We start from the raw sequence: 21,080 nt of genomic DNA, 5'->3' as shown, positions 1-21,080 counted from the left end.
TTTACCCTCTCTTTTTGCCATTTTTTTGACCGCCAAAATGAGTGAAATTTTTGAAAAAAAAAAAAATTTCTCCAAAATTTAGATTGCAACGAAAGCCAACAAAGAACACTTCAGACTGTTTACAAATATGTGTTCTTTTCATTAGGAAAATATTTGATTTGGTCACTTTTACCGTTTATTTCATTTTCAAGCGACGTTCAAATAATGGTTGTCTAAACATCGTGAAGCTGACGGTCAGAGCCACAAAACCGATTTTGCCGCCGTTCACGAAAATAAAAATGCAATTGAACTCAAAGTTTTTTTTTTTCTAGAAATAGTTCATCCAGACCTGTATTCTGGCAAAGTTTGGGGATTTTCGATTTTTTCATATTGCACACCTCCGGGCGATATTTACGGACGGCCGCTCTTAAGTCTTCTGTAGGAGGGTGAAGGCAAACTGAGGCTGCTGGACCCTCTGAGAGGTATTTAAATTTTGACCATTCGTTGGCTATCTGATAAGCTCCTCTTCTGAAACCTGATGCAGAAACAAAATATGCACAGGCCTGATCCGATAGTCAGCAGATTTAGCAAGCAATTAAGGATACGGTTTATCTTCGCGGGTGACCTTCGCGGTAAAAATGTGAAAGCGTAACCATCTAAAACTATTTACAGTATTAATGGAAAGATTATGAAATGCACTGTCTGGCAGAAATTGTTCCGCTTCGGCTTGATTTAATCATAAACTAACTGAGACGCGACAATTCAGAAGGGAAGTTGTGATCTTTGAGTGAAATTAATTGGGTATCAAATCTAGCTGCACAAATAAAACATCTAGAAAAAACTTTAAGAGTCAGTATTGGTGTCATGCTTTAATTGGCTATTACAGTTTATCGGGCTAAAGAAACGATTCGAAGAAACGTTTTTGCTGATAACTCGCGCACGTTTTGATATATTATTTTTCGAAAAAAATGCCCCTGGATATCATAATGAGAACTCGGAAATGGCCATTTTCGTGTTTTAATAATGTACATGGGAAACCTGCAGTTTATTGAGTCTTTTGGACGCTTGTGTGAACGCTTAAATAGAAGATAGCTAGGCTATAAAAAGTGGAAAAATAAAAGCTGTTTTCAAGTGCTGATTTGCTTTATAACTATACGTTGACAGGAGATTCGAGGCTGACTCTTGTCGCGATTTTTCCTGAGGAGCCGCACAATTTTCTGTTGCTGATCGACTCTATAACACTTTCTAGTCGCACCCTTAAAATGTTTTCTTCTGGCTTGAATTAATCATAAGGCAAACGGTGTCAACCGTTTGAGAGAAGTCGTTTTCCCATAACTTTTATTCTACAGTTATGAATAACTGGAAAGTTTTCATAGATAAAAAGAACAAGAGGAATGAGTCATATGAGAAAACCACTAATATTCTCCCCAAAATTGTTCAATTAACTTAGTAAGATAGAATAGATAGAATTACTTCATTTTTTATCGAGGTTCAGGCAGAGATTATCAATTAAACATGAAATGATGTGATGAAACGATGCTTCTTTCTTGTTCTTTTATTGTGGTCATTACCTTTCTTTGACGCAAACAGCATGTAAAAGCGATTAAAGACAAATGAAAATTGTTTTAAATACATTATAAGATGTATTCATTTTGTATACAGTGGAAATGCAGATTCACTGTTATTATTTGAAACGTTATCTTAAAAACGAATTCAGAAGCACATCGCAGTTCTAGAAAAGAACTGTTTATGATCAGGTGCACAGGAAAGCGATTACATCAGTTTACCTAGTTATCTGCAGATGGATCTCCTTAGGACGGTTATAGAAACAGAATTTTCATCAGGATAACTTTTCATAGAAGACTTCGATGTCAGTAGGAGAAAACTGATAGCTACCGGCAAAAAATGGGCAGTTGCTATGGCGGGAATATTCTGGTGGAACGGTGTACGTGTGTCCACAGTGGGTGTACGAATTTTGGTTGTTTACGGCGTCACTAGATATAGAGATGTCGTGCAGGGAAGTACTATCACCAAACGTTGGTCCAGAATCGGAACAGCCATACATAGCACTGGGAGTATTGCTGTATTTAGCGAGTTTGACGGGAGCATATCCATTGATGTTGTTTAGTGAGAAGATGAAAGCTTTGCTGGTTGGAGAGTGACGGCATGGATTATAGCCTGTTGGTGAACAATATATGTTACCATGAAATGGCACGCATAAACACAATTCTCGATAAGGATCAAGCAAAGACGGAAATTAAATTTTTCTGGACGTCACGTCATTGAATCTGAGTAATAGCAAATCTTATGAGGAAAGGGAACGGAAATAAAAGTGGTTGGAGATGTTGGAAGCTGTCTGCATAGTCTTTATTTTTTTTTTTTCTTACCAACAATGACGTCAATGCTGATTTGAATAACGCACGTGAGCACTGGACGAATAGCAACGTTGATATTTTTGAAATTCAAATTAACGCAAACCGCATAGAAACATTTAACTTGACCACGTTGGTTCACTCCAGTGACTTAAATAAGGTCTTGTCTATACTTGATAGTGGTTACTTTGGTTACAACAAACTTTTGGTCTTCCTCATGAGCCAGTTTGAATACTTACTATGCCAAGACACGTTGGTATATCCTCCAAATATGTAGGAGTTGACCTGGATAATTGTCACTGTGGGTCCCTTTCCATCGCAGTTGTTGTGAAATATCGCTGCAGCCCATCCTTCCGTCTTGGCATGCCAGCATCTCACAAATACACTGCGGCTTAAGTCCATGAGAACTGGACTCAGATATGATACCAGCACTCCCAGGTACTTGTTGGGGTCATGGCCGCTGAGAATGCTGGATGTTATTAAAGCTGTTATGAAATCAAATCAGAAACTGTGTTTTAAACGTCGTCCTTAAATTCACTTGCCAAGTTTAGTTTTATTGGAGCGTTTTTTATCGGACAGTTTGTTATCAGACATTTCTATATGCCAATCACATTCAATGCTGTAGTTTCAATCAACCAATCGCATTCAAAATAGTCAATTTCAGAGCCTCCTTTGTTAGTTTTTTCATGTAAATCTTTCCCTTTCTATCATAAATTGGTTACTCTTCTTTTCTCGGAAACTGTAATTTTGTTTAATTGGTAATAAGACTTCGTTCGTATAATTCGGTCGGTTATTATATTCGTGATAAACAGACTCTCCCTTCGCGGTCCTCCGATTTTGTTAATTACTTGTATGATTACAGACTGAATTGGACTCCACTCAGTCGTATTGCCATAACTGAATGGATAAATGTGCACCGGTTTCCAAATAGGTATCCATTGATTAGTCATCTAAAAGCACTCATTAGCTTTTTCAGCTCAATGAACGGAATTTTATCTTTTGAGAATTTCAGTAGACATTTCTAAGGTTGGAAATCGTTGCTTTGCTCTTTGTATAAGAATATCTAAACTTTGAAGTCTCATCAATTAAAAGACCATTTTGCATTTAGGAAAAATGAAGCTTCAGATGAATATTAGTGAAAATATTTAAAGATTTTCATGACCATTTGAAAACATTCGAGATAAGTATTTTCGTCGTTAACGATAAAAGACTAAAATTCTGTTCGTGTTCTATTAGAGACTATCCACTTCTAAAAGATTAGAAGAAAAAAGTATGTGAAACTTTGTGATGCACGATTTTTGGTCTGCAAATAACCTGTCCACGCATATTCATTATTTAAAGAGCAATGATAAAACTTACCAACAATTGGTCTGCACGATTCTCCATTTCCAAAATATGTTGGCTTACAGGTGCATGTGTAGGATCCCACATTATTTACACAGTGAGCATTGATGTCGCAAGAGTGTGAGTCGTCGGCACATTCATTAATGTCTAGAAATAAAGAAAGAGAAAAACATAGTTTTTTTTAAACTCTCACAGCTCACAGAAACTAAAGGAAATTAAAAAACTTTAATATAAAGTTAATAAATTAGCTTTAAAGTCCCACTGAGACGAAAATTGATGTTCTTCAAAACAAATTTTTTTATCCCGAAAATTTAAGTTTAGATCCTAAACAAAAAGAGAAAATATAATTCAGACCTATCGCGTCAAGAAAAGTCCGAAAAAATTTTGATTAAAATTCCCTAAATTTCGTCCGCCATTGCTCAAACTACAACTACTGAGCCAACGATAATTTTCAGCGTCTTTCCCGATTGTGACATCATATTATTCCTTTCATCGAAGCTCTGTCGAGGGAAATAGTAAATTCAGAGGCGATCTTGCTCGAAAATCGTCGCTATTCTTTATTTTAAACGACGCTAATGGTTCTGTTTCTTCCGATGAGGGATCTATGATTGATTGTTGTAGTGTGGAGAAGAAATGTTGAATATATCGCGCTCCATGCGACGAAGACGGAAGTAGAGCCACATGGAAGGAACTGAGGAAGAGGCCGTCGCTTTTGAGGAAAACATTCAAACGTGGCTAGTGAAGAAATGAGGGAGTTAGAGCTTCAAAAGCGGCTTACTGGTGACGCAGAATTTCATAATACAATTTTCAGCACATACGTTCTTAGTTAAGCTTTTCTAGCAGAATGAAAATATCTCTTGAAAGGCTATATTTATTGTTTAAAGGTGTCTTGGAGCAGTACTCTTCCAGCGAGTTTACCCTTGTTCTTATTTCGCTGGAAGTTCAAATCTTATCCCTTTGTCATGCAGTGCCTTTAGGCCGTTATGCAACTCTTTTCCTAGCGAAACTGTGGTATACCATGGTTTCGAAGAAAATCAATAGACTGTTTATTTCTATGAATTGTGTTTTACTTATTACAGGCATTTCACATTACTGTGTACTGGTGTTTGTGCTGCTTTTCATCTCCGGAAAAAAATCAGAATGCTGATAAACTTTTACAAAGGACTTCTTTTGTTATTCTCACGGAACAAAAGTATTTTGTCCACACTGTTACTGTGACACCCAGAAACTGTGAACTCCAGAAATACATGTACCTATGTAATGTCCTTGCAATTCAAGACAACTAAACAGCAGCTCAGTAGGGAGTTTGCTCACTCCTGAATTTTGTGTTGAACTATACACAACTGTCCTACGAGAACCAAATCAAAATGTTTGTGGCTTTCTTAGGTTCACGGTAATTAAAGTAATTAAGCAGTGTGGTCCTATAGTTTACATGGTTGCATGGCCTGCTGCAAATCTGTAGTTCACCTTCTCTAACCCCAGATTGGCCAGGTGGTCTGCCTTCTACAAATTATTTGTATTTGAATGTGCTTCCCAAAATTTAGATCGGACGAAATAAATCTTAACAAAGGTTAAATTGATTTTACTATAAGGTAATCATGTTTTTATACATTTGGTGAAGCAGGACAATTCTAATATTACTACTAAGTTGTTCGTTTGCTTATTTATTTGAACACTTGTTTATCCACTGCGTTGTGCGAAAAACTTCAGAAGGAATACTGTCAAGGTCACCATTATAAACAAATCACAGTCATCTTTTGCTTCTTGTTTCACAACGGAGTCCTCTGAATCCAGTCTGACAAGCACAAACATAACTGTTCACTCAGTCAGTACAAGTACCACTGTTTACACAGGGATTATGGGAACAGTCATTGATATCATTAATAATTTTGTATGACTTGCTCTTCTGACCCCTTGCCAAGCATCAAGTGTGAGGCAACTGGTGTGCTATTTTTTAAGCTCATTGGCCACTTTTTTTAATATCTTCTGTTGATATGGTTATCAATTACAGAATGCATCAAAATGATGAATTGAGAAAACAAAAAAGGACTCCAATCACACAGGTTGCGCATTTGTTTTTACAGGGAGGCATTTATGTAAGTTGGTATGCATCTGCTTGATCTATGCACTGAGGAAAACTTCATCATAATTTAAATGCTACCCTGGCCTGTCATGATATGTCCTTTACATCCTTGTACTTTGGGTAGGTTACCCAAAGATGTGGCTGGCCTTGATTTTACACCTTTGTTTCCCTTCAAGCTGCCAGTGGCAGGATTGATAGCCCATATTTAGCACAACAATTGAGAATAATTAATTTACTTAATTATTTAACTTACTTAACCGCCTCCCGGTTAGCTCAATGGATAGAGCGCTAGACTGTTGTGCGGGAGGTTGAGGATTCGAGCCCCGGCCGGACCAACACTCAGGGTCTTAAAATAATTGAGAAGAACATGCTGCCTTTCTATAACATCAAGGAATGGTTAGATATTCTAGTCTTCTCGGATAGGGACGAATAAATGGAGGTCCCGTCTCCTGCGGGGTCGGGGTAGGAGACGTTAATTTCCCACACACGAGATTACTGTGCGAAGGATGTTCTCCCCGGGGTGGGATGGGTGGGTAAAAAAAAAAAAAAGGGTAAGGTGTCAATTGGAACGAAAGTTCTGTTCCTTTCTCCTGCCATTCCCGTGACGAAATGAATTAAACTAAACTAAACTACCAAATTGTTTCAAGACCCAAGAATTAGAAAACAGAATAAGTAAATAAACATACATGTTTTAATTTTTCCTCTTTGAAATTATTAGTGTGGCCATCCTATGAATATCATGGAGGAACAAATTTGACCTGCCCCCAAAAATATAGTTACTCCTTATAATTTTTTGGTTAATAAAAGTATTCTGTTTTTAACGAAGTAGTACCTGGTGTTTTGCTGTTCATATAGAGTGAAATTAACTACCTGTTCTGTGCTTTATATGAAATTTCATAAACCTGCAGAGTATTGGTATGAGCTGGTCTACATCTTTGGGGCAATTTGATTAATCACAGAATGGTAGCCCGCCGGAAAGCTTGTCTTCTCAACTGCAGAGGCCTTTTCGATGGCTTTTGTCAGGCCTGGTTAAGTAAGGAATGTAGACACTTTTTCATACTCCTACAGCAATGTAGAGCTATTGATATTCATGAATTGAAAGCAATTTTTAAAAGGAAAGGTGAGACTTTATTCCAGCAGAACAAATTTGTTCGGGTACAAGTCTTACATGGCGGATTATGAGTCTTAGAGAATAAATAAATAGATGACAAAGAAAATCAAAACAAATTTAACTCACGGAAAGTTCAATGGTTGCTTGTTCTCGAGGTCCAGAAAATGTGAGGTGAGAACGAACGGAACGATCACGATCTAACAACACTCGCCCTTTGGCGACTTCTTGGAGACATGGCCAGCTGAAAAGTGTTTCCACAATCTAGGAATGGCACCCAGGGAAATCCTTTTTCATGCCTAATATACGTCGATACTCATTTCGGCTAGAGGTTTGAGCGATTTAGGGCGTACGAATGCCATCCATTAGCTTTCGAAACTATTTCGTTTGGCCTGTGTAGCGATATTTCAGCGTTCAAATTAAAGAATAATTGATTAAGCCTGCATAACACAACTCTGGGGTGCCACTTCCGGCCTCAAAACAACGATTAGACTCTCCTAGAACTATTCAAGTACAGCAATCTCCGTCTATTTCTTGGTTAAAGGCCTGCGTAAAAGCTTAGGGAATAATATGACGTCACAGACTAAAGCACGGCCATTTCGTAGTTTGTGTAATGGCGGACGTTAATCGAGGAAAACAGGTCTAAAAAACTCAGACTTCCACTTCGAATTTTCATTCCAAATTTCGTGAGAGTGGTAAGTAGCCGGCAAGGATTCTAAAAAGTGAAAAATCTGGTAAACGCTAAATTCAGTGGTTTCAGTAGCACTTTAAATACACAAGAAATCATGGACCAAGGTTTTCAACAGTTATGAATTCGATGGTTAAGTCTAGTGGGTGAAAAACTTGAAATTTCAGTGTGTTGTGAGACTTTCATCATGCACTTGCTGACAAACTTTCAAATTTCCTTTAGTTTAATTGTTTGACAGCCACAATATGAAGACGAGAATTTTTAGCAAAGTTCCATTCTTAGCTGATAGAGTTTACGATTTCTTACCCATTTCGCAAAGTTTCCCGGTGTATCCTTTCCCGCAAACACAAACATAGCTGTTCTTCTTGTACTGTGCAGCACACGTCCCATTGTTCTGACACGGCCAATTGATGCATGGAGACTAAAGGGGTAAAGGAAAAGCTTCAATATAGTGAAAGCCTCTCATGTATTGAATAGAAGTGAAAGGGGATTCACAAGAGTGAATAAACAAAAGTAATCGAATAATACGTATGTTTGTTTTTTTTTTCATTAATACGGATTGGTAGTCACGGCACAAAAAATAAGGAAAATAATTGATAAAAAGTTTCTGGGAGGAGAACAATTACGATCGAGTGACACTGCTTTTCTAACAATGATCTCAAAATAACCAAAAAAAAACGACTTTTTCCGCTTTTCTCTTTGTTTCTTCCTAATCGAAGGGCCTCCTTAAAAATTGGAAAAAATTGTCTTTATAACAAAGATTGTGCATGACTTGTAATTATTTTATACTACTCGAGCGGGAGTTGGTAAGTATTCCGGGCTCATGGTCAGAGAGGTTTCTATTGCTACAGTAGTTCAAGTTTGGTCGTTGAAGTCATGGCCTGTCGATAGCAGGTGTGTTAAAAAGTAAAGCCGAGAAAATTATTTTATCTAAAGTCAACCCCACTCTCGAAAATTGCACTTTAGAATATTGCGATTTCGAGCTTACCATGACACTAAAGTGGTGGTGACTCTCACTGGCGACAAACTTGTCCGATTTGTTGTACATGTCCGAGGGAAGTAATTCACAAAGCATTTTGCCAATGACATCTTGAAGAGTAGCCAGGTTGAAGGAGAAGCATGAAGGTATGTTGACACAAGCCAGTCCACACTCGCTGCCTTTCATAACATAATCTGAAGCAATGCTGGTGATGTTCAGGTACGAAAACTTGTTAGCCTTAAACTTGGCATAGGCCAGTCCTCTATCGGTACCGCGGCTGAAAGTCTTTCCACCCACATCTATAACTTTTGTTTGTTGAAAATGAAGAGAGAAAAAAATATATTAAAATAACAAACTACAATTCCGAATAAAATATCGTAACTCGTAAGCACTTGCTAAAGAATTCTTGCATACTTAACATACCATTTGAAGCATCTACCACAGAACATGTTACCACAATAAAACATGTTACCACATAAAAATAGTTCCTGTATAGCTGCATACTTGGTCTCGGCTCTAAGCGGAGTTAACCATGCGGTAATGTGAATTTGGAAACTACCAAAATTAATGATTCACAAAGTTAGTTCAAGAACCGTTTTAAGGGAGCGCGTAATTATTTAACAGGTGAAATGGAAATTACGACCCGATCAGTTTGTTAATACTTTCCTTGACGTCAAACGGTCTAAATAATTTAAGTGTTTAGTTTGTTCAATTCTGCATTTCGTGTATTCCGGAGTTTTCTAACACAATCTTCTTGTCACCCCTATCATTGTCTTCTCAGTGGTGTCCAAGAGCAAAGCTTTATCTTTCATGTAGAATAGACAGTTCAAAGATAAAAGACAGGTGCACTCAGCCTCGAACAAACTGAAATCCTCGCTTATTTGGTCACGTGCATCTTGTTGCGGTTTCTAACAAAACTTGACGCCAAAAAGTAAAACAAAATTAAGACTAAGTTAATATGCTTTTTCTTTCCCATTTTTTCTTATTTTCCTTACTTATTGTTTCCTTTCAACTGTCTTAAGAATTCAAAGGGTTATAGGGTAAAAGAATAGTGGATATTAAATTTGGAGTGGGAGGAGGCAACTCAGGGAATAAAACTATCGGAACCTCAGCGGCACAAGTCTAATTTAGGAGGTTGAGGGCAAACTGTGGCAGCCCAATACCAAGAAATGGTTAAACACAAACATTTCTAAAGAAAAAATTACTAACGTCCTTGCTCATTTCAAAATTAAAACTTATTTGGCAGATAGCTGCGCCAAATTAAGGTTTATTCGAAGGTTCTTGCAGCCAAGATGTCTGTTCAATGAACTTCATTAACAATATAGAACAGGTAAGTTCCTGTTATCAATTATTAAGAGGCCACCTTGGCATATTTTGCAGAATTTATCCGTCATTTTAGGCAAATGTTGCTTTGAAATATTTGTGATGTGTTTCAGTAATCTATCATGTTTTCGTAAATGCGAATATTGCCAGGGAATATCTCACGCGAAAGGTTAACAAACTTAGGCCTTGTTTGCCTGACAGAAAAATGTTTTTAATGACTGACTGATTCTAAAAATAACAATGAAAATAATTAGAAATGATGTCGATGTTCTACTGGAAACATTCGAAGTGTTCTATGCTACGTGGTGTGAAGTTTCTGCCAAGCGGAGCACAGGGTCGTATTTATCGATTATTTCGATAGAAATAGACACAAAATAAGAGATGAATATTCGTAAGCCATTCCTCTTCATATCCCCTACAGAATATATTTGTATTTGTCTAAGATTTCCTGTTTTGGCTCATCATCCCTCTCAAAGACACTCTAATTTTAATTTCCGTCCGTTGTTTTCCTTTTTTCTTCTTTCTGGGACACGTTAACAATATCTCTTTGACACAACGATAATGATGGTTTTTGTTTTTGGTAGAGTTGGCACAACTCTTCGAACGGTCAATCAATCAATCGAGGGCGTTTTACTCGAATTTAACAGATTTACTTTATTGCCTTCTTATTGGCTTCATCTTGCCTTGAAGTTCAAAGAATTGCAAAATGCTTACTAGAGTATTGCCAACAAACCCAACGAAATTTCTTTGTATCTCAAATTTCTCACTTTGTCTGGCTAGTAACCATTGTAAGAATTTTATTAATTCATCCCTTTGGCAATTCCTTTGAAGCTTTATCTCAAGGAACTAGTTCATAAAATAACCAACTAAAGAACAAACGTCGTTTAAAATACAAAACAAAACGGTAGCGTTGAAAGGCGCCTGACGTCTACCCTAACAATTACTTAATGCAATGCCTGAAGTTAATTTACGTATACGGAAATAGCTCCCTTATTCATCAACGTTAATTGTCAACGTGTTATATCACATTAAGTCCTCAGTTGCTCAAGGCGAGAAGCGTCTTGCATGGAAGTTACGCGGTGCTCGGTTTGCAATTTAGTAATTTGGGAGAGTAGTTTAGCAACATATCTCGCATCCTGTCTTTTGGTACCTTCATTCTTGAAATAAACCGTATTGTTTACATGTGCGGCCACTACCAACACAACTAGCAATTGTGCTCTATTGATTTTCTTTTCCGGGCATTGGGTACTAACATGGAGAGTAATCGCATTCTTTATAGCCTCATTCTATCTGCTAAAAAAACATCTTTACATACAGAGGAGAGCTACATAGTTTGACGGTGTGGCAATTCTGAACGCAAAGTAAGCAAAAAGTTTCAATCAGATGGCGAAACTGCTGTTAGAGCATTTACATGTGTGTGTACGAAGTTCTCTTTCTATCTTCCGTGTGAGCTAACCTCCTTTTGTCATAATGGGCGATTTCGGGGTCGGAAGAGTGACAACATTGAAAATATTACAGTCATCTCAGAAAATACTAAGCAAAATAATCTGTCGTTGTTTGGAACACGGCTTTCAAAAGACCTAGTTGAGTATCGTTAAGTGGTAATAAGATATTAAAAGTTTGGGAATTATTTCCAAAATTAAAGAAACTGCTACGCACAATGACTCGTCAAAGGATGATGTTTTGATTTTTCATCCTTTAAAAACCACAGTTATATTTTGGTACCTTCATTCTTCTGTGCTGTCTTATGTATGATGCAGAGTGTGAAGATGACGGGTAGATTTTTTTAATTAATATTAGGGGATGTCTCTGAAAATGTTATCTTGTAATGCCTATGAAGCGGGTATTATATAAGCTATTATAAAGAGACGTGAATCTCCAAAGACAGGTGTGATATGCCTCACGCAAGCCGTTTTAAGTAGGCATTTGCGATTTAACGATCATAAAGTTTAGGCTATAATTTCGGCATAGTTTACTGTTGTACTCTCTTTGTTGGATTGCTTTAATGCTGAAAAAAGGTAAAATTTCTATACCGTTACTTTAATGAGTATGACTATGTATTCAGCGATCAAATCGTCCATTTTCACTCAGCTGATTTATACAAAAGAAATTAATGGAAAATTTCGAATATCTCGATCGAAAGTCTAATCACTCCTCAAACTGTCGTTTATAAAGTGATTATCAACAAGCATCAGAAGCAAATATACAAAACTGTAAAAACGGTCCAGCTGTCGATACAAGTTTTTTGTCGAGTGAACTTTCATCGTATGAACCTAAATCATAATTTAAAGATGGCTCTTTCTTCGAGGAATTTAAACCTTTTATCGTTTCAAATTTACTGGTGAGGAACAAGTTTCGATAAAACAACGAAATGTCCATTAGGTATCGAGAGAATGGAATTCTGAAGGGAACAAAATCATTTCGAAAGAAACCGAAATTAGTTTCATCGTATCTTTTTATTATCATTATTTCTATTTCACACCGATACCTTCATAAAAGCCACCCACTAAAGTTTTCTCCTAGGCAGATCCTAGATCTTAGATGCTAAATTTGTCGTCGTGACGCTAAAAATTCGCGTTCGGAAGCGTTAATCGTTCCACAAAACCTGCATCTTTCCTCGGTTTGACAGATACAGAGCTGAAAAATCACCTATGAATTATTTATAAAAATACTTGTATGCCATAATTTAAATCAGCACTACGTCAAAAGTTAAGTAACTTCTACAAAGAGGCTGAAAACCCGCACTTAAACCATCGCATAACTCTTGAGATACAAAAGGGGACGTGTTAAGGACATAAGTGAGAATTATAAAATGGAACAAATCTCTTTCAAGGCAGTGTCTGTTGTAATCCTTCTTGTCTGAGTCTCTAAAAAGATAGAAAATATAAAAATATAACTAAAAACTTACTAAAATTTGAATTCCTCTCACAATAACTTTTGATACTCATTTAAAAAAAAAAACAAAACAGGAAAACTTAAAGCTCCTCCTGAGTGGACAACAGAATGTGATATTTGTGAAATAAACCGTATTGTTTACATGTGCGGCCACTACCAACACAACTAGCAATTGTGCTCTATTGATTTTCTTTTCCGGGCATTGGGTACTAACATGGAGAGTAATCGCATTCTTTATAGCCTCATTCTATCTGCTAAAAAAACATCTTCACATACAGAGGAGAGCTACATAGTTTGACGGTGTGGCAATTCTGAACGCAAAGTAAGCAAAAAGTTTCAATCAGATGGCGAAACTGCTGTTAGAGCATTTACATGTGTGTGTACGAAGTTCTCTTTCTATCTTCCGTGCGAGCTAACCTCCTTTTGTCATAATGGGCGATTTCGGGGTCGGAAGAGTGACAACATTGAAAATATTACAGTCATCTCAGAAAATACTAAGCAAAATAATCTGTCGTTGTTTGGAACACGGCTTTCAAAAGACCTAGTTGAGTATCGTTAAGTGGTAATAAGATATTAAAAGTTTGGGAATTATTTCCAAAATTAAAGAAACTGCTACGCACAATGACTCGTCAAAGGATGATGTTTTGATTTTTCATCCTTTAAAAACCACAGTTATATTTTGGGACGAATAACCTTTCGTGCTACTCTAGACATCACGTATTGTTACCATGGAAACCTTACTTCACTAAACTTAACCAAAATGTAGAAGGTTGAATACGACTCTGTGTTACAAGATGGAAACCCCTCAGAATGGATGTTATTTTCAGCGATATCTTATTGAAGATGTGAATTATTCAATTTTCTAAAACGGTATTTTGTTCTACTCGCAGTCATTGCTTATAGTTACTTAAATGAAGCTTAATACTGAAACAACCGGCCTCTATTGCTGATGCTTTTTTTATTCCCTCGTTTGATTTTCCTCAGTAAACTCATTAGCTGCGGCAGTTTTCGTGGCTGTTTAACCCTTTTGGTCGCCTTTTGTGATGAGTTTTCTACGTGCAAAGTTACTGCTGTGCAGTTCAAGAGAAGCCCGCGGTGGTATTACAATAGGGAATTTAAGCAGTCAGTACGGCAACGCCACGGAAGACGTCGATTAAAAAATGAGTCTCTACTTTTAGTTAAAGTTTCGAAAATTGCCACATGTGTTTACCGTCTCATAGGGTGCCAGACCCCAAACTCAACGTAACGACTAAAAGTAGCGTTGAGATCCAAATGTAAATTAAAATAAAGGCTGAGAGTTTCGAAAGAAACTGTTTGGGGCTGCGTGGGTGGGAGTGACGAAATAATTTGGATATATCAACAAAGTTGAAATGGTAAATTGGCCACCGTAACGATTACAAAAGCTGACGTTTCGAGCGTTAGCCCTTCGTCGTCGCTCCGACGAAGGGCTAACGCTCGAAACGTCAGCTTTTGTAATCGTTACGGTGGCCAATTTACCATTTCAACTTTGTTGAGATATCTAAATTAAAATAATTTGCCGCTGAGGTTTCGCTTCGAAGACGACGCAAATTTTGGTGATTTCACGTTGTTGTTTTGTAAAAGACGGCTAAGAAATGTACAAAGTTTTAAAACGCACGGGCTTGGCTATTGTTCTGCCAATCAAATCTATTGTTTTTCCACGTTCTCGTTGCCGTAGCCGTCGTGGTTTGCTTAAAGTCCCTATTGTTTCACAAAGTCTTGTAAATTTCTGCAGCGGAGGAAACTTATTTGACTAGAAATAAACAGAGCTTGAACGAAAGAATTTCTCTCGCTCTTTGTTCAGGAATTAAAAACATGCGTAGGGGTTTTCTATATACTAATTAAACAATATGAATAACAGAATGAAAAAAAAAATCAAAAAATCAAATCAAAAATCAAAAAATTTGACGAGAAGCAGTATAAGGAAGACCTAAGCCAAGCTCCATGGCATGTTGGTGAAATTTTTGACACAATTGATGAACAAGTAGGTTTCTGGGAATCACTATTTTCTAGTATTGTCAATAAACATCTCCCTGAAAAGAAAATGAGAGTCAGGCCTCAGGATGTCCCTTATATGTCAAGAGAATGGAAAAATGCCATTAGAGCCAAAAGAAGAGCAGCAAGAAAATATCAGAAGGAGCAAACAAAGGAGAACTGGGAAAACAAACGTAAATTGAGGAACGAGGCGACCAGACTTAGAAGAAAGGCGATAAGAGAATACTGGAAAGATCAATCAACTTTGCTAACATCCAAGCCTAGTCAGTTCTACAAAACCTTCATGCCTTTCTTGGGTGCAAAGAAAAAGAACAACACCACTGATCTGAGTCTAAATATCGATGAAAACATATGTCATGATCACTTCAAGATCGCAAATCATCTGTGTAATTACTTTGCGAATATTGCTAAGGGGATAGGAAACACTAATGAAATTACTGACACACACGCGAGTGTTCAGAGTATTATGGAGAACTCGGCTGCTCAAGAAAGCTTTCAATTCCAGATATTAAATGGGGTTGAGGTGGAAACAGCACTACAAAGTCTCAATACTAGAAAAAGTAATGGATGGGATGGCATTCCCTCAAAGGCTCTAAAAGCTGGGGCAAGAGAGTTATCAATACCCCTGACTACTCTGTATAATTCATGTATTACCTGTTGTGAGTGGCCTACAATGTGGAAGAAAGGAGAGTGGACACCAGTCTTTAAGAAGGAAGATCTCCATGAGAAAGAAAACTATCGTCCAATAACTGTGCAAGTCACAGTTAACAAAATCTTTGAGCAGCTACTCAGCAAGCAACTAAGTCATGGGTTTAATAATAAACTATGTGATAAATTAACAGCATATAGGAAGAGGAACAGCTGTGAAACTGCTTTATTGTCATTAACCGAGAACTGGAAAATGGCTTTGGATGAACGCAAAATTGTCGGAGTTCTCTCCACAGACATGAGCAAAGCATTTGATTCTCTATATCATCCTCTCATGTTGGCTAAACTAAAGGCTTATGGTGTTAACGACAACAGTATCAGACTGCTGAACTCATATTTTACTGATCGCTTCAACAGAGTTAAACTGGGACCAGTAGTGAGCTCCTGGGAGAGGGTGTCAAGGGGATGCCCTCAGGGATCTGCATTTGGGCCGTTATTATGGAACATTTTTCAGAATGATCTAACTTATGACATTAATACAAACCTTAATATGTATGCAGATGACCACCAGTTTTATGATATGAGCAGTAATCTAGCTGATGTTCATGCTAATCTGACAGTAAGTGCTGAAGTAGCTTCCAACTGGTACAGTTCCAACTTCCTTAAAGGAAACTTCGACAAGTATCGAACCTTAACACTTGGTAATAAATGTGATCATAGTATGAGAATTGTTATTGGAGACGTAGAAGTTAAATCAACTGCCTGCCCGAAATTGCTTGGAGTATCAATAGACAATGATCTCCGATTTGCTGAACATATTACTACAATCTGTAAGAAAAGCAGCCAACGTGTAGGAGTCTTAATGAGACTCAGAAACTTAATACCTACTAGCACCAAGTTGCAATTATTTAAAGCTGCCATTCTTCCTTATTTAACTTACTCTCATCTTGTTTGGCACTTCTGTCGTGCTAGTGACAGCAGAAAACTCGAACGCATACAGGAAAGGGCACTTAGAGCCATCTATTGCGACAAAACGTCAAGTTATAACACACTATTGGGTATGGCTAATCTATGTACTTTACATAACAGAAGGTTACAGGACATGGCTACTCTCATGTACAAGGTCAAGAATAATATATGTCCTAAGTATATTGCTGACCTATTTCGGAGGTCTGATACGAAATATGCCCTACGTAGCAAAGAATTTGCTATTCCTAGATTTAATACAGCAACATATGGTAAGCACTCTATCAGATATACTGGACCTAAGTTATGGAATATTGTACCTAAGAACATTAGAGATCTGCCAACATTATCATCTTTCAAGATAAATATCCGTAAGATTGATCTAAATACTTTACTTACCGATAATTACTGTACCAACTGTATTTTATGCAGTACTTAATGTAAAAAAAAAAAAAAGTTTTTAATGTAAATTTTATCTTGTACATATTGCAAATATTTTAGCATGTAAACCAATCTTAGTATTTTTAGCTCAATTAGCATTTTAACTTTAATTAAAATATGGATTTAGTCATTTTTAATTTATTTTGTAGTGTCCCCATTTAGTGGTTATGTACTGCTATTTTAGTCTGACACTTAAATAAAGGTATTCATTCAATCATTTTCTTTTCAGTATTCTATGTAATTTTCTCTCTATAATTACTTTGAATATTTAAAGAATTTCGACTTCTAAAAAAAAAAAATATCACACCCTCTGTGACAAATAATTTGGAGCGTTCATCATTTTTTTTAGTATGAATAATTGAAACAGTTCCATTTCAGTATTATGAAATTTATGTTGTTAAAACCGAGGACAATAGGCTGTGCCTCTCAACTTTTAGCAACATTCAGTTTAATCGATTTCAGTTGCTTGTGAAAAGCTTTATCAGATGTAAAAATCACCGTCCCTGGACAATTTCATTTAACCTTGTGGTGAAGATTTATATGATTTGGTTTTTCTCTTGTTCTCTAGAAGTTTCTCATGTCGTAAGTTTTGCTTTTCTTTTATTGGGTAAATCATTTATAAACACAAGTTTATGCAAGCTCTACGTTAGAGACCAACGACATAATCTGCAGAGTCTGATGATTATTAATAAGAAGATCTATTTTTTTCTTCTACATCTCTGCAATTTTTATTTTACCCATCGGTTATAACTGATGTACTTGTTGCTTTGTAAAAACAAACTCCTTTGAAACGAAGAGAAACTCGCCTGAAACGTTGTTGACAAAATTTTCCTACAATTTTCCTTATGACCAATTTCTAATAAATATAATTTGGCTACGAATTTCCAGATAAAATCTCCTAAATGCTCCGAACATCTTGTTTCACAACCTTAAAAAAGGTGTTCTCTTTTGCGCCAAAATCAAACATTGTCGAGCTGAGGTTCTTGGAAAGGTGAATTTAATTCATAGCCCTAGTTTAAGGTTTAAAATAGTTTCCTCGCTTAAAAGTGTTTAATCAATACTTCAAAATTCTTGAAATTAAAATGCAGGTCACTCCGATCAGTTATTGCTCATTGAAATACCGCAGTCGTATTAGTTCTCTAAGACATGAGTCTGTCCAAACAGACTTATATCAAAATCAAAAGGAGACTTGTCCAGTCGTATTCCTTTTTGTTATCAAAAACTTTGAATAGGTTCTAGTTCACCAATAGTATTATTATTATTCGTCCAAGAAGGTTCTTTTCTTAGTAACGTATGGTTAGGGTTGTTCCAAGAATTTTTGGTGAAGTTGGCGAAAAGTCCGGAATAAAACCATAACATTTCATCTTCGTTTATCAGGTTCTGTTCTTTGAGTCTAAACGTTTTCATTCGCGATTAATCACGTAAGAAATATCAACAGAAGATGATTACAATTCGTCTTCAAACGTCTTAAATGTCTGATGAAATACAACATAAAAGTTTTAGAACGGACCCCTTCAAATATGGTGTGTACAAACTAAACCAAGCTAAGTTCACCGTTGTTCACTCAGACACGTGCTTTGAAAAAAGTCTTCTTTTCCGCATCCTTATGATTTCAGTTTGCGATTCAATCGAGAATAAGTCAACAATTTCCCTTACCTAACAGCTCGTATACACCAAATGTAAAGTCAAATGACCGAACTGAAACTATAATAGTAAACGAATCTGAACCGAAGTAATGGAAAATTTGCGAATATAAATCAGCACAATTAAGCTGTCCTCCACTATAGATACAAAGAAAGGAAAGCTTACCAATTGGTCTGCGAATGTCAAACCACCAAACATGAGAAAAAGAAAAAGAAGCGAAAGTACTGGGAAGTGACGGCGCTTCATTTCTAGACACAGATCAGAAGCAAAGTCATCAATCCTTCTTCTTAGACTAGTTTACGTTGTTAAAGACTTCACAATGACAAACGAAACGATGCTTTAACCATCCGTCAGTCCTCTCTCTCTTGCATTTTAGTTTTCATTGACTAAAACGGCCATTTTTTTTTGTGTCATCCTTGTTAATAATTAATCATGGGGCTGTGAGATATAAAGGATGTCCACCTTATAAGAGTTCTCCCCTAGAGCTGTTTACATAGCTGGAGCTATTTACATAGCTAGAAGTGTTTACATAGCTGGAGCTGTTTACATAGCTGGAGCTGCTTACTTAGCTGGAGCTGTTTACGTAGCTGGAACTGTTTACGGAGCTGGAGCTGTTTACGTAGCTGGAGCTGTTTACGTAGCTGGAGCTGTTTACGTAGCTGGAGCTGTTTACGTAGCTGGAGCTGTTTACGTAGCTGGAGCTGTTTACGTAGCTGGAGCTCTTGACGTAGCTGGAGCTCTTGACGTAGCTGGAGCTCTTGACGTAGCTGGAGCTATTGACGTAGCTGGAGCTCATGACGTAGCTGGAGCTGTTTACGTAGCTGGAGCTGTTTACGTAGCTGGAGCTGTTTACGTAGCTGGAGCTGTTTACGTAGCTGGAGCTCTTGACGTCGCTGGAGCTCTTGACGTAGCTGGAGCTATTGACGTAGCTGGAGCTCATGACGTAGCTGGAGCTGTTTACGTAGCTGGAGCTGTTTACGTAGCTGGAGTTGTTTACGTAGCTGGAGCTGTTTGCGTAGCTGGAGCAGTTTACGTAGCTGGAGCTCTTGACGTAGCTGGAGCTGTTTACGTAGCTGGAGCTCTTGACGTAGCTGGAGCTGTTTACGTAGCTGGAGCTCTGGACGTAGCTGGAGCTCTTGACGTAGCTGGAGCTCTTGACGTAGCTGGAGCTCTTGACGTCGCTGGAGCTCTTGACGTAGCTGGAGCTATTGACGTAGCTGGAGCTCATGACGTAGCTGGAGCTGTTTACGTAGCTGGAGCTGTTTACGTAGCTGGAGCTGTTTGCGTAGCTGGAGCAGTTTACGTAGCTGGAGCTCTTGACGTAGCTGGAGCTGTTTACGTAGCTGGAGCTCTTGACGTAGCTGGAGCTGTTTACGTAGCTGGAGCTCTTGACGTAGCTGGAGCTCTTAACGTAGCTGGAGCTCTTGACGTAGCTGGAGCTGTTTACGTAGCTGGAGCTGTTTACGTAGTTGGAGCTGTTTACGTAGCTGGAGCTGTCTACGTAGCTGGAGCTGTTTACGTAGCTGGAGCTGTTTACGTAGCTGGAGCTGTTTACGTAGCTGGAGCTGTTTACGTAGCTGGAGCTCTTGACGTAGCTGGAGCTCTTGACGTAGCTGGAGCTCTTGACGTCGCTGGAGCTCTTGACGTAGCTGGAGCTATTGACGTAGCTGGAGCTCATGACGTAGCTGGAGCTGTTTACGTAGCTGGAGCTGTTTACGTAGCTGGAGCTGTTTGCGTAGCTGGAGCAGTTTACGTAGCTGGAGCTCTTGACGTAGCTGGAGCTGTTTACGTAGCTGGAGCTCTTGACGTAGCTGGAGCTCTTAACGTAGCTGGAGCTCTTGACGTAGCTGGAGCTGTTTACGTAGCTGGAGCTGTTTACGTAGTTGGAGCTTTTTACGTAGCTGGAGCTGTCTACGTAGCTGGAGCTCTTGACGTAGCTGGAGCTGTTTACGTAGCTGGAGCTCTTGACGTAGCTGGAGCTGTTTACGTAGCTGGAGCTCTTGACGTAGCTGGAGCTCTTGACGTAGCTGGAGCTCTTGACGTAGCTGGAGCTCTTGACGTCGCTGGAGCTCTTGACGTAGCTGGAGCTATTGACGTAGCTGGAGCTCATGACGTAGCTGGAGCTGTTTACGTAGCTGGAGCTGTTTACGTAGCTGGAGCTGTTTACGTAGCTGGAACTGTTTACAGAGCTGGAGCTGTTTACATAGTTACTTCTGCGTTTGGCGAATAAACTTTTTAATTAGTCCTTCGTAGTCTCGAGTTATTTTTTTGAATTGTTTTCTAGAAAATGTCCATACAATTCAAAAAAGGAAAAGATTGGACCCAAAAAAAACATAAAATCGGGTACATAGGAAATGTTAAAGCTAATGCAGATTTTCAATACGATTACACTTCAAAACTTTTAATTTGGATTCCAGCGAATAAATTTTCTTTGGATAGGCGAATTATTATCTCTAAGTTAGACCTTACTATGACAGATAGCTATTATTTCCCCTTTTGTGCTCCTTTCTGAGGTCAAAGAAATTCCGGAAGTTTTATGAACTAACTTTTTAAACACAAATTGAATTGTTGATGTGTTTTGTTCCTGCTATTCGTCT

The 21,080-nt window shown here is 37.9% G+C and overlaps 1 protein-coding gene across 2 annotated transcripts; it reads right to left on the bottom strand.

Annotated features, from left to right (window-relative positions):
• Nucleotides 1–1,060: 1,060 nt before the first annotated feature.
• LOC148738097 (uncharacterized) lies at nt 1,061–11,443 on the bottom strand. 2 transcript variants are annotated; one of them, XM_088749942.1, is made up of 6 exons: nt 8,977–9,760; nt 8,563–8,858; nt 7,881–7,995; nt 3,711–3,842; nt 2,591–2,836; nt 1,077–2,157 (listed from the first exon to the last, which is right to left on the bottom strand). In XM_088749942.1, exons 1-6 carry the CDS (start codon nt 9,053–9,055, stop codon nt 1,820–1,822), a joined length of 1,206 nt encoding a protein of 401 aa, XP_088606068.1. In that variant the 5' UTR covers nt 9,056–9,760; the 3' UTR covers nt 1,077–1,819. The 2 variants fall into 2 exon arrangements, with proteins under 2 accessions (XP_088606069.1, XP_088606068.1); XM_088749943.1 differs by lacking the exon at nt 3,711–3,842 and having other exon boundaries at nt 1,061–2,157; nt 8,977–11,443.
• Between the last annotated feature and the right edge of the window lie 9,637 nt (nt 11,444–21,080).

Source organism: Stylophora pistillata, chromosome 2 (assembly GCF_964205215.1).
Source record: "Stylophora pistillata chromosome 2, jaStyPist1.2, whole genome shotgun sequence".
NCBI lineage: Eukaryota > Metazoa > Cnidaria > Anthozoa > Scleractinia > Pocilloporidae > Stylophora > Stylophora pistillata.
The sequence above is the reverse complement of the archived record's forward strand: the minus strand, read 5'-3'. Positions and strand labels throughout refer to the sequence as shown.

What these genes read in the sequence shown, in the direction of transcription:
- LOC148738097 (XM_088749942.1), bottom strand. Translation starts at nt 9,055, where the DNA reads ATGCAGCTATACAGGAACTATTTTTATGTGGTAACATGTTTTATTGTG. An exon ending in ACCACCACTTTAGTGTCATG is followed by an intron (nt 7,996 to 8,562) that starts GTAAGCTCGAAA and finishes TTACCCCTTTAG; the next exon opens with TCTCCATGCATCAATTGGCC. An exon ending in CGGGAAACTTTGCGAAATGG is followed by an intron (nt 3,843 to 7,880) that starts GTAAGAAATCGT and finishes CTTTATTTCTAG; the next exon opens with ACATTAATGAATGTGCCGAC.